Below are 14191 nucleotides of genomic sequence, written 5' to 3' on the forward strand. Positions count from 1 at the left end.
CTGAATAACACTCAGACTATCCTCTCTCAGCTGGTCCAGTCTGTGTTAATATCTCTCTCTCTCCTGTGTTTAGTTCCAGGTGGATCTGGTCCAGTCTGTGTTAATATCCTCTCTCTCCTGTGTTTAGTTCCAGGTGGATCTGGTCCAGTTGTTAATATCCCTCTCTCTCTCCTGTGTTTAGTTCCAGGTGGATCTGGTCCAGTCTGTGTTAATATCCTCTCTCTCTCCTGTGTTTAGTTCCAGGTGGATCTGGTCCAGTCTGTGTTAATATCCTCTCTCTCTCTCCTGTGTTTAGTTCCAGGTGGATCTGGTCCAGTCTGTGTTAATATCCTCTCTCTCTCCTGTGTTTAGTTCCAGGTGGATCTGGTCCAGTCTGTGTTAATATCCTCTCTCTCCTGTGTTTAGTTAGGTGGATCTGGTCCAGTCTCTGTTAATATCCTCTCTCTCTCCTGTGTTTAGTTCCAGGTGGATCTGGTCCAGTCTGTGTTAATATCCTCTCTCTCTCTCCTGTGTTTAGTTCCAGGTGGATCTGGTCCAGGTGATGTGACCTATGCTGACATCAACTATACAGAGAAGAGACAACACAACAGGAGGAGAGGTAGGAAGAAGGGAGAGACCAACAACACTCCCCTCATCTTTCTGAAGTAAATAATATGTTTTTACCGTGTTTTTAACAATAGTTGTAACCTGTTTATGTGTTTCTTTCAGAGAACGTCGTTCCAGACCCTGTCTACTCAGCAGTGAAGACAGACAGACAGAGATACAGGTCAGAAGGTCGTTCCAGACCCTGTCTACTTTTTTTCGTGTACCTCACTTTTTGTTCTGATTTACAAATGCAGCACTGTGTAGAGTTTAGATAAACATTGTACCATCTAAACCACTGTGTTTAGTGTAGATCAACATTGTACCATCTAAACCGCTGTGTTTTCTATAACCAAAAATATTGTTTCAGCTCTTTGCAAAAGACGCAAAAACAAAACTTAAGAACGGGAAGGATAGAAATATCTCACAAAGAACAGATCTACCGCTACTTAGATTGGCTTTAAAGCAGTATGACAGATCTATAACAAATATCTATGTGGATTTTGTTGGGTTGCTCAAAAAGTTACATATTGCCATTTTAACAAATGTAATCTGTGTGTCCTTTAGGTAGAGCTGTGTCTGGATCCAGGGACGTAATGTACAGACTGAGGTAGGTCCAGATCACTGTATCACTAACCCTATGTTGTGCATGTTGTGTTATGAATGATGTAGGATGTTGTGTTTGTTATGAATGCTGTAGCTTGTTGTGTTTGTTATGAATGCTGTAGCTTGTTGTGTTATGAATGATGTAGCATGTTGTGTTATGAATGATGTAGTGTGTTGTTAAGTATGATGTATCATGTTGTGTTTGTTATGAATGATGTAGCATGTTGTGTTATGAATGATGTAACACGTTGTGTTATGAATGATGTAGCATGTTGTGTTTGATATGAATGATGTAGCATGTTGTGTTTGCTATGAATGATGTAGCATGTCGTGTTTGTTATGAATGATGTAGCATGTCGTGTTTGTTATGAATTATGTAGCATGTTTTGTTTGTTATGAGTGATGTAGCATGTTGTGTTTGTTATGAATGATGTAGCATGTTTTGTTTGTTATGAATGATGTAGCATGTTGTGTTTGTTATGAATGATGTAGCATGTTGTGTTTGTTATGAATGATGTAGCATGTTGTGTTATGAATGATGTAGCATGTTGTGTTAATTATAAATGATGTAGCATGTTGTGTTTATTATGAATGATGTAGCATGTTGTGTTTGTCATGAATGATGTAGCATGTTGTGTTTGTTATGAATGATGTAGCATGTTTTGTTTGTTATGAATGATGTAGCATGTTGTGTTTGACATGAATGATGTAGCATGTTGTGTTTGTTATGAATGATGTAGCTTGTTGTGTTATGAATGATGTAGTGTGTTGTGTTTGTCATGAATGATGTAGCATGTTGTGTTTGTTATGAATGATGTAGCATGTTGTGTTTGTTATGATGTAGCATGTTGTGTTATGAATGATATAGCATGTTGTGTTTGTTATGATGTAGCATGTTGTGTTTGTTATGATGTAGCATGTTGTGTTATGAATGATGTAGCATGTTGTGTTTGTCATGAATGATGTAGCATGTTGTGTTTGTTATGAATGATGTAGCATGTTTTGTTTGTTATGAATGATGTAGCATGTTGTGTTTGACATGAATGATGTAGCATGTTGTGTTTGTTATGAATGATGTAGCATGTTGTGTATGTTATGATGTAGCATGTTGTGTTATGAATGATGTAGCATATTGTGTTTGTTATGAATGATGAAGCGTGTTGTGTTACGAATGATGTAGCATGTTGTGTTATGAATGATGTAACATGTTGTGTTATGAATGATGTAACATGTTGTGTTATGAATGATGTAGCATGTCGTGTTTGTTATGAATTATGTAGCATGTTTTGTTTGTTATGAGTGATGTAGCATGTTGTGTTTGTTATGAATGATGTAGCATGTTTTGTTTGTTATGAATGATGTAGCATGTTGTGTTTGTTATGAATGATGTAGCATGTTGTGTTTGTTATGAATGATGTAGCATGTTGTGTTATGAATGATGTAGCATGTTGTGTTAATTATAAATGATGTAGCATGTTGTGTTTATTATGAATGATGTAGCATGTTGTGTTTGTCATGAATGATGTAGCATGTTGTGTTTGTTATGAATGATGTAGCATGTTTTGTTTGTTATGAATGATGTAGCATGTTGTGTTTGACATGAATGATGTAGCATGTTGTGTTTGTTATGAATGATGTAGCTTGTTGTGTTATGAATGATGTAGTGTGTTGTGTTTGTCATGAATGATGTAGCATGTTGTGTTTGTTATGAATGATGTAGCATGTTGTGTTTGTTATGATGTAGCATGTTGTGTTATGAATGATATAGCATGTTGTGTTTGTTATGATGTAGCATGTTGTGTTTGTTATGATGTAGCATGTTGTGTTATGAATGATGTAGCATGTTGTGTTTGTCATGAATGATGTAGCATGTTGTGTTTGTTATGAATGATGTAGCATGTTTTGTTTGTTATGAATGATGTAGCATGTTGTGTTTGACATGAATGATGTAGCATGTTGTGTTTGTTATGAATGATGTAGCATGTTGTGTATGTTATGATGTAGCATGTTGTGTTATGAATGATGTAGCATATTGTGTTTGTTATGAATGATGAAGCGTGTTGTGTTACGAATGATGTAGCATGTTGTGTTATGAATGATGTAACATGTTGTGTTATGAATGATGTAACATGTTGTGTTATGAATGATGTAGCATGTTGTGTTTGCTATGAATGATGTAGCATGTTGTGTTTGCTATGAATTATGTAGCATGTTGTGTTTGCTATGAATGATGTAGCATGTTGTGTTTGCTATGAATGATGTAGCATGTTGTGTTTGCTATGAATGATGTAGCATGTTGTGTTTGCTATGAATGATGTAGCATGTTGTGATGAGCTATGAATGATGTAGCATGTTGTGGTTGTGCTATGAATGATGTTGCATGTCGTGGTTGTTATAAATGATGTAGCATGTTGTGTTTGTTATGAATGATGTAGCATGTTGTGTTTGTTATGAATGATGTAGCATGTTGTGTTTGTTATGAATGATGTAGCATGTTGTGTTTGTTATGAATGATGTAGCATGATGTGTTATGAATGATGTAGCATGTTGTGTTATGAATGATGTAGCATGTTGTGTTATGAATGATGTAGCATGTTGTGTTTATTATAAATGATGTAGCATGTTGTGTTTATTATGAATGATGTAGCATGTTGTGTTTGATATGAATGATGTAGCATGTTGTGTTTGCTATGAATGATGTAGCATGTTGTGTTTGCTATGAATGTTGTAGCATGTTGTGTTTGCTATGAATGATGTAGCATGTTGTGTTTGCTATGAATGATGTAGCATGTTGTGTTTGCTATGAATGATGTAGCATGTTGTGTTTGCTATGAATGATGTAGCATGTTGTGTTTGCTATGAATGATGTAGCTTGTTGTGTTTTTTGACGTAGCATGCTCTGTTTGTTATGAATGATGTAGCATGTTGTGTTATGAATGATGTACCATGTTGTGTTATGAATGATGTAGCATGTTGTGTTTATTATAAATTATGTAGCATGTTGTGTTTATTAAGAATGATGTAGCATGTTGTGTTATGAAATGTAGCATGTTGTGTTTGTCATGAATGATGTAGCATGTTGTGTTTGTTATGAATGATGTAGCATGTTGTGTTTGATATCAATGATGTAGCATGTTGTGTTTGCTATGAATGATGTAGCGTGTTGTGTTTGTTATGAATGATGTAGCTTGTTGTGTTTTTTGACGTAGCATGCTCTGTTTGTTATGAATGATGTAACTTTTTACGTTAAAATTATGTAGCATGTTGTGTTGTGAATGATGTAGCATGTTGTGTTGTGAATGATGTAGCATGTTGTGTTATGAATGATGTAGCATGTTGTCTTTATAATGAATGATGTAACATTTTATGTTAAAATGATGTAGCATGTTGTGTTATGAATGATGTAGCGTGTTGTGAATGATGTAGCATGTTGTGTTATGAATGATGTAGCATGTTGTGTTATGAATGATGTAGCATGTTGTGTTATGAATGATGTAGCATGTTGTGTTATGAATGATGTAGCGTGTTGTGTTATGAATGATGTAGCATGTTGTGTTTGTTATGAATGATGTAGCATGTTGTGTTATGAATGATGTAGCATGTTGTGTTATGAATGATGTAGCATATTGTGTTTGTTATGATGTAGCATGTTGTCTTTATAATGAATGATGTAACATTTTATGTTAAAATGATGTAGCATGTTGTGTTATGAATGATGTAGCGTGTTGTGAATGATGTAGCATGTTGTGTTATGAATGATGTAGCATGTTGTGTTATGAATGATGTAGCATGTTGTGTTATGAATGATGTAGCATGTTGTGTTATGAATGATGTAGCGTGTTGTGTTATGAATGATGTAGCATGTTGTGTTTGTTATGAATGATGTAGCATGTTGTGTTATGAATGATGTAGCATGTTGTGTTATGAATGATGTAGCATATTGTGTTTGTTATGATGTAGCATGTTGTGTTTGTTATGAATATGTAGCATGTTGTGTTTATTATGAATGATGTAGCATGTTTGTTATGAATGATGTAGCATGTTGTGTTTTATGATGTAGCATGTTCTGTTTGTTATGAATGATGTAGCATGTTGTGTTATGAATGATGTAGCTGTTTTGTTTGTTATGAATGATGTAGCATGTTGTGTTGTGTTATGAATGATGTAGCATGTTGTGTTATGAATGATGTAGCATGTTGTGTTATGAATGATGTAGCATGTTGTGTTATGAATGATGTAGCATGTTGTGTTATGAATTATGTAGCATGTTGTCTTTGTTATGAATGATGTAACATTTTATGTTAAAATTGATGTAGCATGTTGTGTTATGAGTGATGTAGCATGTTTTGTTTGTTATGAATGATGTAGCATGTTGTGTTTGCTATGAATGATGTAGCATGTTGTGTTTGCTATGAATGATGTAGCATGTTGTGTTATGAATGATGTAGCATGTTGTGTTATGAATGATGTAGCATGTTGTGTTATGAATGATGTAGCATGTTGTGTTATGAATGATGTAGCTTGTTGTGTTGTGAATTATGTTATTTTTACAGGGACAGTGCACATTAATCAATGTTTCAGTAAATGTGTCGGTTTTAGCCAGCCGGCTAATTTTCAACCGCAGTCCCTGGTTGTTAAAAACAATTACAATACAGTCAATCAATGAGCAGCACATGCCTCTGAGCCCAATAAACCAGTGGAGGGGTTTTGTGTCAGCACCCTGACAGAGTCAATAAAGTAGGAATTGAAGGCTATTGCTATTTCGACTGCATCCTGTGTTAGATTGTTATTCACCATGATTTCTAGTCTTTTTGCAGTGTTACTATAGTCTTTCCCTGTTAACTTTTTTAGATTCTTCCAGATAAATTTAGAATTTCCCTTTGATTCACCAGTTATGTTAATAAAAAAGTTTGCCTTGGCCTGTCTGATTTTCTTTCATCACCTTATTTCTCAACATGGTAAACCTACGTCTGTCATGCTCTAATTTGGATTTTAGGTAGCATGTTGTGATGTGAATGATGAAGCATATTATGTTATGAATGATGTTGCATTTGTTATGAATGATTTTGCATTTGTTATGAATGATGTAGCATTTGTTATGAATGATGTAGCATGTTGTGTTTGTTATGAATGATGTAGCATTTTGTGTTACGAATGATGTAGCATTTTGTGTTATGAATGATGTAGCATGTTTGCTATGAATGATGAAGCATATTATTTTAAATTTTAGTCATTTAGCAGACGCTCTTATCCAGAGCGACTTACAGTAGTGAATGCATACATTTATTACATTTTTTTTGTACTGGTCCCCCGTGGGAATCAAACCCACAACCCTGGCGTTGCAAACACCATGCTCTACCAACTGAGCCACACGGGACATTATATTATGTTATGAATGATGTAGCATGTTGTGTTTGTTATGAATGATGTAGCATGTTGTGTTATGAATGATGTAGCATGTTGTGTTATGAATGATGTAGCATGTTGTGTTATAAATGATGTAGCATGTTGTGTTATGAATGATGTAGCTTGTTGTGAAATGTAGCATGTCGTGTTATGAATGATGTAACATGTTGTGAAATGTAGCATGTCGTGTTATGAATGATGTAACATGTTGTGTTTGTTAAGAATGATGTAGCATGTTGTGTTTGTTCGAATCAAATTTTATTGGTCAGATTCACATGGTTAGCAGATGTTAATGCGAGTGTAGCGAAATGCTTGGGCTTCTAGTTCCGACTGTGCAGCAATATCTAACAAGTAATCTAACAATTTCACAACTACCTTATAAACACAAGTGTAAAGGAATGAATATGTACATGTAAATATATGGAAGAGCGATGGCCATGCAGCATAGGCAAGATGCAGTAGATGTTATATAGTACAGTATATACATATGAGATGAGTAATGTAGGGTAAGTAAACATTATATAAAGTGGCGTTGTTTAAAGTGACTAGTGATACATTTATTATATCCAATTTTTAAAGTAGCTAGAGATTTGAGTCAGTATGTTGGCAGCAGCCACTCAATGTTAGTGATGGCTGTTTAACAGTCTGATGGCCTTGAGATAGAAGCTGTTTTTCAGTCTCTTGGTCCCAGCTTTGATGCACCTGTACTGACCTTGCCTTCTGGATGATAGCGGGGTGAACAGGCAGTGGCTCGGGTGGTTGTTGTCCTTGATGATCTTTTTGGCCTTCCTGTGACATCGGGTGCTATAGGTGTCCTGGAGGGCAGGTAGTTTTCCCCCGGTGATGCATTGTGCAGACCTCACTACCCTCTGGAGAGCCTTACGGTTGTGGGCGGAGCAGCTGCCATACCAGGCGGTGATACAGCCCGACAGGATGCTCTCAATTGTGCATCTGTAAAAGTTTGAGGGTTTTAGGTGACAAGCCAAATTTCTTCAGCCTCCTGGGGTTGAAGAGGCGCTGTTGCACCTTCTTCACCACGCTGTGTGTGTCGGTGGACCATTTCAGTTTGTCCGTGATGTGTACGCCGAGGAACTTAAAAGTTTCCACCTTCTCCACTACTGTCCCGTCAATGTAGATGGGGGGCTGCTCCCTCTGCTGTTTCCTGAAGTCCACGATCATCTCCTTTGTTTTGTTGACATTGAGTGTGAGGTTATTTTCCTGACACCACACTCTGAGGGCCCTTACCTCCTCCCTGTAGGCCGTCTCGTCATTGTTGGTCATCAAGCCTACCACTGTAGTGTCGTCTGCAAACTTGATGATTGAGTTGGAGGCGTGCACGGCCACACAGTCATGGGTGAACAGGGAGTACAGGAGAGGGGCCCCAGTGTTGAGGATCAGCGGGGTGGAGATGTTTCCTGCCCTCACCACGTGGGGGCGGCCCATCAGAAAGTCCAGGACCCAGTTGCACAGGGTGGGGTCGAGACCCAGGGTCGAGTTTGGAGGGTACTACGGTGTTAAATGCTGAGCTGTAATTGATGAACAGCATTCTTACATAGGTATTCCTCTTGTCCAGATGGGTTTGTGGAGTGTGGTTGGGATTGCGTCTTCTGTGGACCTATTGGGGCGGTAAGCAAACTGGAGTTGGTCTAGGGTGTCAGGTAGGGTGGAGGTGATATGATCCTTGACTAGTCTCTCAAAGCACTTCATGAAGACGGAAGTGAGTGCTTCGGGGCGATAGTCATTTAGCTCAGTTACCTTAGCTTTCTTGGGAACAGGAACAATGGTGGCCCTCTTGAAGCATGTGGGAACAGCAGAATGGGATAGGGATTGATTGAATATGTCCGTAAACACACCAGCCAGCTGGTCTGCGCATGCTCTGAGGACGCGGCTAGGGTTAACACTTTTAAATGTTTAACTCACGTTGTCCGCGGTAAAGGAGATCCTGCAGGTTATGGTAGATGGCCGTGTCAGGTTGAGGACTGTATTGTCCTCAAAGCGAGTAAAGAAGTTGTTTAATTTGTCTGTGAGCAAGACGTCGGTGTCCGCGATGGGGCTGGTTTTCTTTTTGTAATCCATGATTGACTGTAGCCACATACGTCTTGTGTATGATCCGTTGAATTGCGACTCTACTTTGTCTCTATACTGACGCTTAGCTTGTTTGATTGCTTGCGGAGGGAATACACTGTTTGTATTCTGTCATGTTTCCGGTCGCCTTGCACTGATTAAAAGTAGTTGTTTGTGCTTTCAGTTTTGCGCGAATGCTGCCATCAATCCACGGTTTCTGGTTGGGGAAGGTTTTAATAGTCACCGTGGGTACAACATCACCGATGCAGTTGCCAATAAACTCGCTCACCGAATCAGCGTATACATCAATGTTGTTGTCTGAGGCTATCCGGAACATCAACGTTACAAGAACAGAGAACTGTTTGGCATCTGTGTTGGCTCTAAGATAATTTACCACTGTAACTAAGACTGTCTCTGTGCTGGCTCTAAGATAAGTTACTACTTTAACTACGACTGTCTCTGTGATGGCTCTAAGATAAGTTACCACTTCAACTAAGACTGTCTCTGTGATGGCTCTAAGATCAGTTACCACTTCAACTAAGTCTGTCTCTGTGATGGCTCTAAGATCAGTTACCACTTTAACTAAGACTGTCTCTGTGTTGGCTCTAAGATCAGTTACCACTTTAACTAAGACTGTCTCTGTGATGGCTCTAAGATCAGTTACCACTTTAACTAAGACTGTCTCTGTGATGGCTCTAAGATCAGTTACCACTTTAACTATGGTTGTCTCTGTGCTTTGGTGGGCACAAAAAACAGATTGGAATGGAAGGGTAAAATTGTGATATCATTTTCCTGACCATGCCTGTGTCAACCAGGGAAAATAAATCCATATTGCCTTTGCATATAGTACACATAGTACACATCATCAGACTTCTCATCAGGTCTTGACTGATACCCAGTCTAATGTTGGTTATCTTATCTCTGAAATATGCTGTAAACTCATCACATTTAGATGTGGAGGAAAGTTCACATAGGATTTATCAGGCCATCAATGGTGGAGAAGAGCACTCTCTAATTATTCTGATTAATATCGATCAAGTTAGTAAAATGAGCCCATCTGGCATTTCTAATGGCCTTGTTATATATGATGCTCTCTCATTTCTAATGGCCTTGTTATATATGATGCTCTCTCATTTCTAATGGCCTTGTTATATATGATGCTCTCTCATTTCTAATGGCCTTGTTATATATGATGCTCTCTCATTTCTAATGGCCTTGTTATATATGATGCTCTCTCATTTCTAATGGCCTTGTTATATATGATGCTCTCTCATTTCTAATGGCCTTGTTATATATGATGCTCTCTCATTTCTAATGGCCTTGTTATATATGATGCTCTCTCATTTCTAATGGCCTTGTTATATATGATGCTCTCTCATTTCTAATGGCCTTGTTATATATGATGCTCTCTCATTTCTAATGGCCTTGTTATATATGATGCTCTCTCATTTCTAATGGCCTTGTTATATATGATGCTCTCTCATTTCTAATGGCCTTGTTATATATGATGCTCTCTCATTTCTAATGGCCTTGTTATATATGATGCTCTCTCATTTCTAATGGCCTTGTTATATATGATGCTCTCTCATTTCTAATGGCCTTGTTATATATGATGCTCTCTCATTTCTAATGGCCTTGTTATATATGATTCTCTCTCAGAATATCATAATGGACCTGCAACTTTGACTTCATCCAAATCCACTCTGCCTTTCTGCAGTTTCTCTTTAATGTATTAGTTTCCTCAGTCATCCAAGGGCCTCTCCATTTGGATGTGTTCTTTCTCAACTTTACTGGAGCTATGCACCAATGTTTGCCCTTAATTTACAATGTTTTTATTTCATTAACGTTTGGACTGGCAACAAGGTAGTAAAAATCCCCAGTGGTGATCAGAGAAAGCAACATCAACAATAGAGGATATGTCAATAGAAAGCCCCTTGGTAATAACCAGGTCCAGAGTATGGCTGTGGTTATGGGTGGGCCCAGTAGAAAGCCCCATGGTAATAACCAGGTCCAGAGTATGGCTGTGGTTATGGGTGGGCCCAGTAGAAAGCCCCTTGGTTATAACCAGGTCCAGAGTATGGCTGTGGTTATGGGTGGGCCCAGCAGAAAGCCCCTTGGTAATAACCAGGTCCAGAGTATGGCTGTGGTTATGGGTGGGCCCAGTAGAAAGCCCCTTGGTAATAACCAGGTCCAGAGTATGGCTGTGGTTATGGGTGGGCCCAGAAGAAAGCCAGTAGAGCCAAATGGTAGTAACTGGTTCCATTTAAACAGTATAACATGATGCTCTGGTCTGGTGGCTGACATTTAAACAGTATAACATGATGCTCTGGTCTGGTGGCTGACATTTAAACAGTATAACATGATGCTCTGGTCTGGTGGCTGACATTTAAACAGTATAACATGATGCTCTGGTCTGGTGGCTGACATTTAAACAGTATAACATGATGCTCTGGTCTGGTGGCTGACATTTAAACAGTATAACATGATGCTCTGGTCTGGTGGCTGACATTTAAACAGTATAACATGATGCTCTGGTCTGGAGGCTGACATTTAAACAGTATAACATGATGCTCTGGTCTGGAGGCTGACATTTAAACAGTATAACATGATGCTCTGGTCTGGTGGCTGACATTTACAGTATAACATGATGCTCTGGTCTGGTGGCTGACATTTAAACAGTATAACATGATGCTCTGGTCTGGTGGCTGACATTTAAACAGTATAACATGATGCTCTGGTCTGGTGGCTGACATTTAAACAGTATAAGGTTAAATAAGGTTAAATAAAGGTGAAATAAATAAATAAATACAAAAAATAAAAAATAACATGATGCTCAAAATACCCAAAGTCACCAAGCCAAATGTCCTTACAACAGATGTGACCCGTTTCAGGAAACTAGGCGTACAACTGAAAGCATTAGTAAAAATAGAGGCTTCCCCCCCACACACACACATAGGGACTTATCAGAGCAGGATATCTGTGTCTGTTTGAGGTTATAGCTGTATGTGAACAACATCACCCATTGTTAAACGCCTCTGTCCCTCTGTCACACATTTTACATGTATTTTGATATGTTTTTGTCATTTAGCGACTTACAGTAGTGAGTCATTTAGCAGACGCTCTTGTCCAGAGCGACTTACAGAAGTGAGCGGATACATTTTTGTACTTTTCTAAGCACCAGTCTCTACCAACTGAGCCACACAGGACACAGACACTCAAACTGAGCCACACACACAGACATACATGCAGAGAAACAAAAACACACACAAACGCACAGAGTACATGTACCTCCCTCTTCTTCCCTTTACTAACTGTTGCAGCAGGTCTATTTTAGTCTGAATGGGTACGTACAGTTGAAGTCGGAAGTTTACATACACTTAGGTTGGAGTCATTAAATCTCGTTTTTCAACCACTCCACACATTTCTTGTTAACAAACTATAGATTTTGGCAAGTCCGTTAGGACATCTACTTTGTGCAAGACACAAGTAATTTTTCCAACAATTGTTTACAGACAGATTATTTCACTGTATCACAATTCCAGTGGGTCAGATGTTTACATACACTATTGGAGGTGTACCTGTGGATGTATTTCAAGGCCTACTTTCAAACCCATTGCCTCTTTGCTTGACATCATGGGAAAATAAAAATAAATCAGCCAAGACCTCAGAAACAAAATTGAAGACTTCCACAAGTCTGGTTCATCCTTTTTGCAATTTCCAAATGCCTGAAGGTACCACGTTCATCTGTACAAACAATAGTACGCAAGTATAAACACAATGGGACCACGAAGCCATCATACCGCTCAGGAAGGAGACGCGTTCTGAACATACTTTGGTGCAAAAAGTGCAAATCAATCCCAGAACAACAGTAAAGGACCTTGTGAAGTTGCTGGAGGAAACAGGTACAAAAGTATCTATATCCACAGTAAAACGAGTCCTATATTGACATAACCTGAAAGGTCGCTCAGCAAGGAAAAAGCCACTGCTCCAAAACTGCCATAAAAAGCCAGACTACGGTTTGCAACTGCACATGGGGACAAAGATCGTACTTTTTGGAGAAATGTCCTCTGGTCTGATGAAACAAAAATAGAATTGTTTGGCCATAATGACCATCGTTATGTTTAGAGGAAAAAGGGGAGGCTTGCAAGCCAAAGAACACCATCCCAACCGTGAAGCACGGGGGTGGCAGCATCATGTTGTGGGGGTGCTTTGCTGTAGGAGGGACTGGTGCACTTAACAAAATAGATGGCATCATGAGGATGGAAAATGATGTGGATATATTGAAGCAACATCTCAAGACATATGTCAGGAAGTTAAAGCTTGGTCGCAAATGGGTCTTCCAAATGGACAATGACCCCAAGCATACGTCCAAAGTTGTGGCAAAATGGCTTAAGGACAACAAAGTCAAGGTATTGGAGTGGCCATCACAAAGCCCTGCCATCAATCCTATAGAAAATTTGTAGGCAGAACTGAAAGTGTGTGAGAGCAAGGAGGCCTACAAACCTGAATCAGTTACAAAATTCACCCAACTTATTGTGGGAAGCTTGTGGAAGGCTACCTGAAACGTTTGACCCAAGTTAAACAATTAAAAAAAAAATACTAATTGAGTGTATGTAAACTTCTGACCCACTGGGAATATGATGAAAGAAATAAAAGCTGAAATAAATAATTCTCTCTACTATTATTCTGACATTTCACATTCTTGAAATAAAGTGGTGATCCTAACTGATCTAAGACAGGACATTTTTACTGGGATTAAATGTCAGGAATTGTGAAAAACTAAGTTTAAATGTAGTTGGCTAAGGTGTATGTAAACTTCCGACTTCAACTGTACGTATTCTGTATGATGTACATTCAGAGTTCTAAACACTTAAAACACAAGTCAAACACCTGATTGAATCAGTCATTATAATTTGACTGTATGTTGGGGTGTATAAATGTATCTAACTACACATTAAACACTGAGACCTGTTGGGGTGTATAAATGTATCTAACTACACATTAAACACTGAGACCTGTTGGGGTGTATAACTGTTCCTGTGGTGTTGGAGGTCTTCACTGTAGTAGACTGGATCAGCTCCTCTGTCCCTCACTCATCTCTCTCTCCTCTCTCTTTACCTAGTGACCCTGTTCATCAGAACGTCATGGTGGGTGGAAAAAGATGCTCTCTTCAGCAGCGGTGAAAAACCACAACCCTGTCGGTCCATCTCTTTACTTCTCATTTCTCTTATTTTCTCTCTCCCTCCTTCCCTTTTCACACCAACACACTTATCTTTAGACGCTGCAGCCTTGACCTCCATCAACAGATGTTACAAGAGTTAGAGTCGTTTATCTGTATTTAGATGTGATCTTGACCTCCATCAACAGAGTTAGAGTCAGTATATCATGAGAACATACAGACACCACTGACTGGAACCAGCTGACAGTATCAGTTGTAAAGGCTTCATTACTACTAATAGAAGGAAAGTTGTAGTGTTATGTCCATGATGAATGATGTAAAGGCTTCATTACTACTAACAGAAGGAAAGTTGTA

The 14191-nt window shown here is 38.6% G+C and overlaps 1 protein-coding gene across 2 annotated transcripts in view; it reads left to right on the plus strand.

The window, feature by feature from the left end:
* LOC123732559 (low affinity immunoglobulin gamma Fc region receptor III) overlaps positions 1 to 13811 on the plus strand; it is a 37181-nt gene extending 23370 nt beyond the window's left edge. For both annotated transcript variants that reach the window (XM_045711825.1, XM_045711826.1), the window contains 4 exons: positions 518 to 598; positions 709 to 766; positions 1150 to 1192; positions 13781 to 13811. In XM_045711825.1, coding sequence (XP_045567781.1) covers positions 518 to 598; positions 709 to 766; positions 1150 to 1153 — 143 coding nt within the window. In that variant the 3' untranslated portion in view covers positions 1154 to 1192; positions 13781 to 13811. The remainder of the gene's footprint in view (positions 1 to 517; positions 599 to 708; positions 767 to 1149; positions 1193 to 13780) is intronic.
* The last annotated feature ends 380 nt before the right edge of the window (positions 13812 to 14191 follow it).

Source organism: Salmo salar, unplaced genomic scaffold, assembly GCF_905237065.1.
Source record: "Salmo salar unplaced genomic scaffold, Ssal_v3.1, whole genome shotgun sequence".
Classification (NCBI taxonomy): Eukaryota; Metazoa; Chordata; class Actinopteri; order Salmoniformes; family Salmonidae; genus Salmo; species Salmo salar.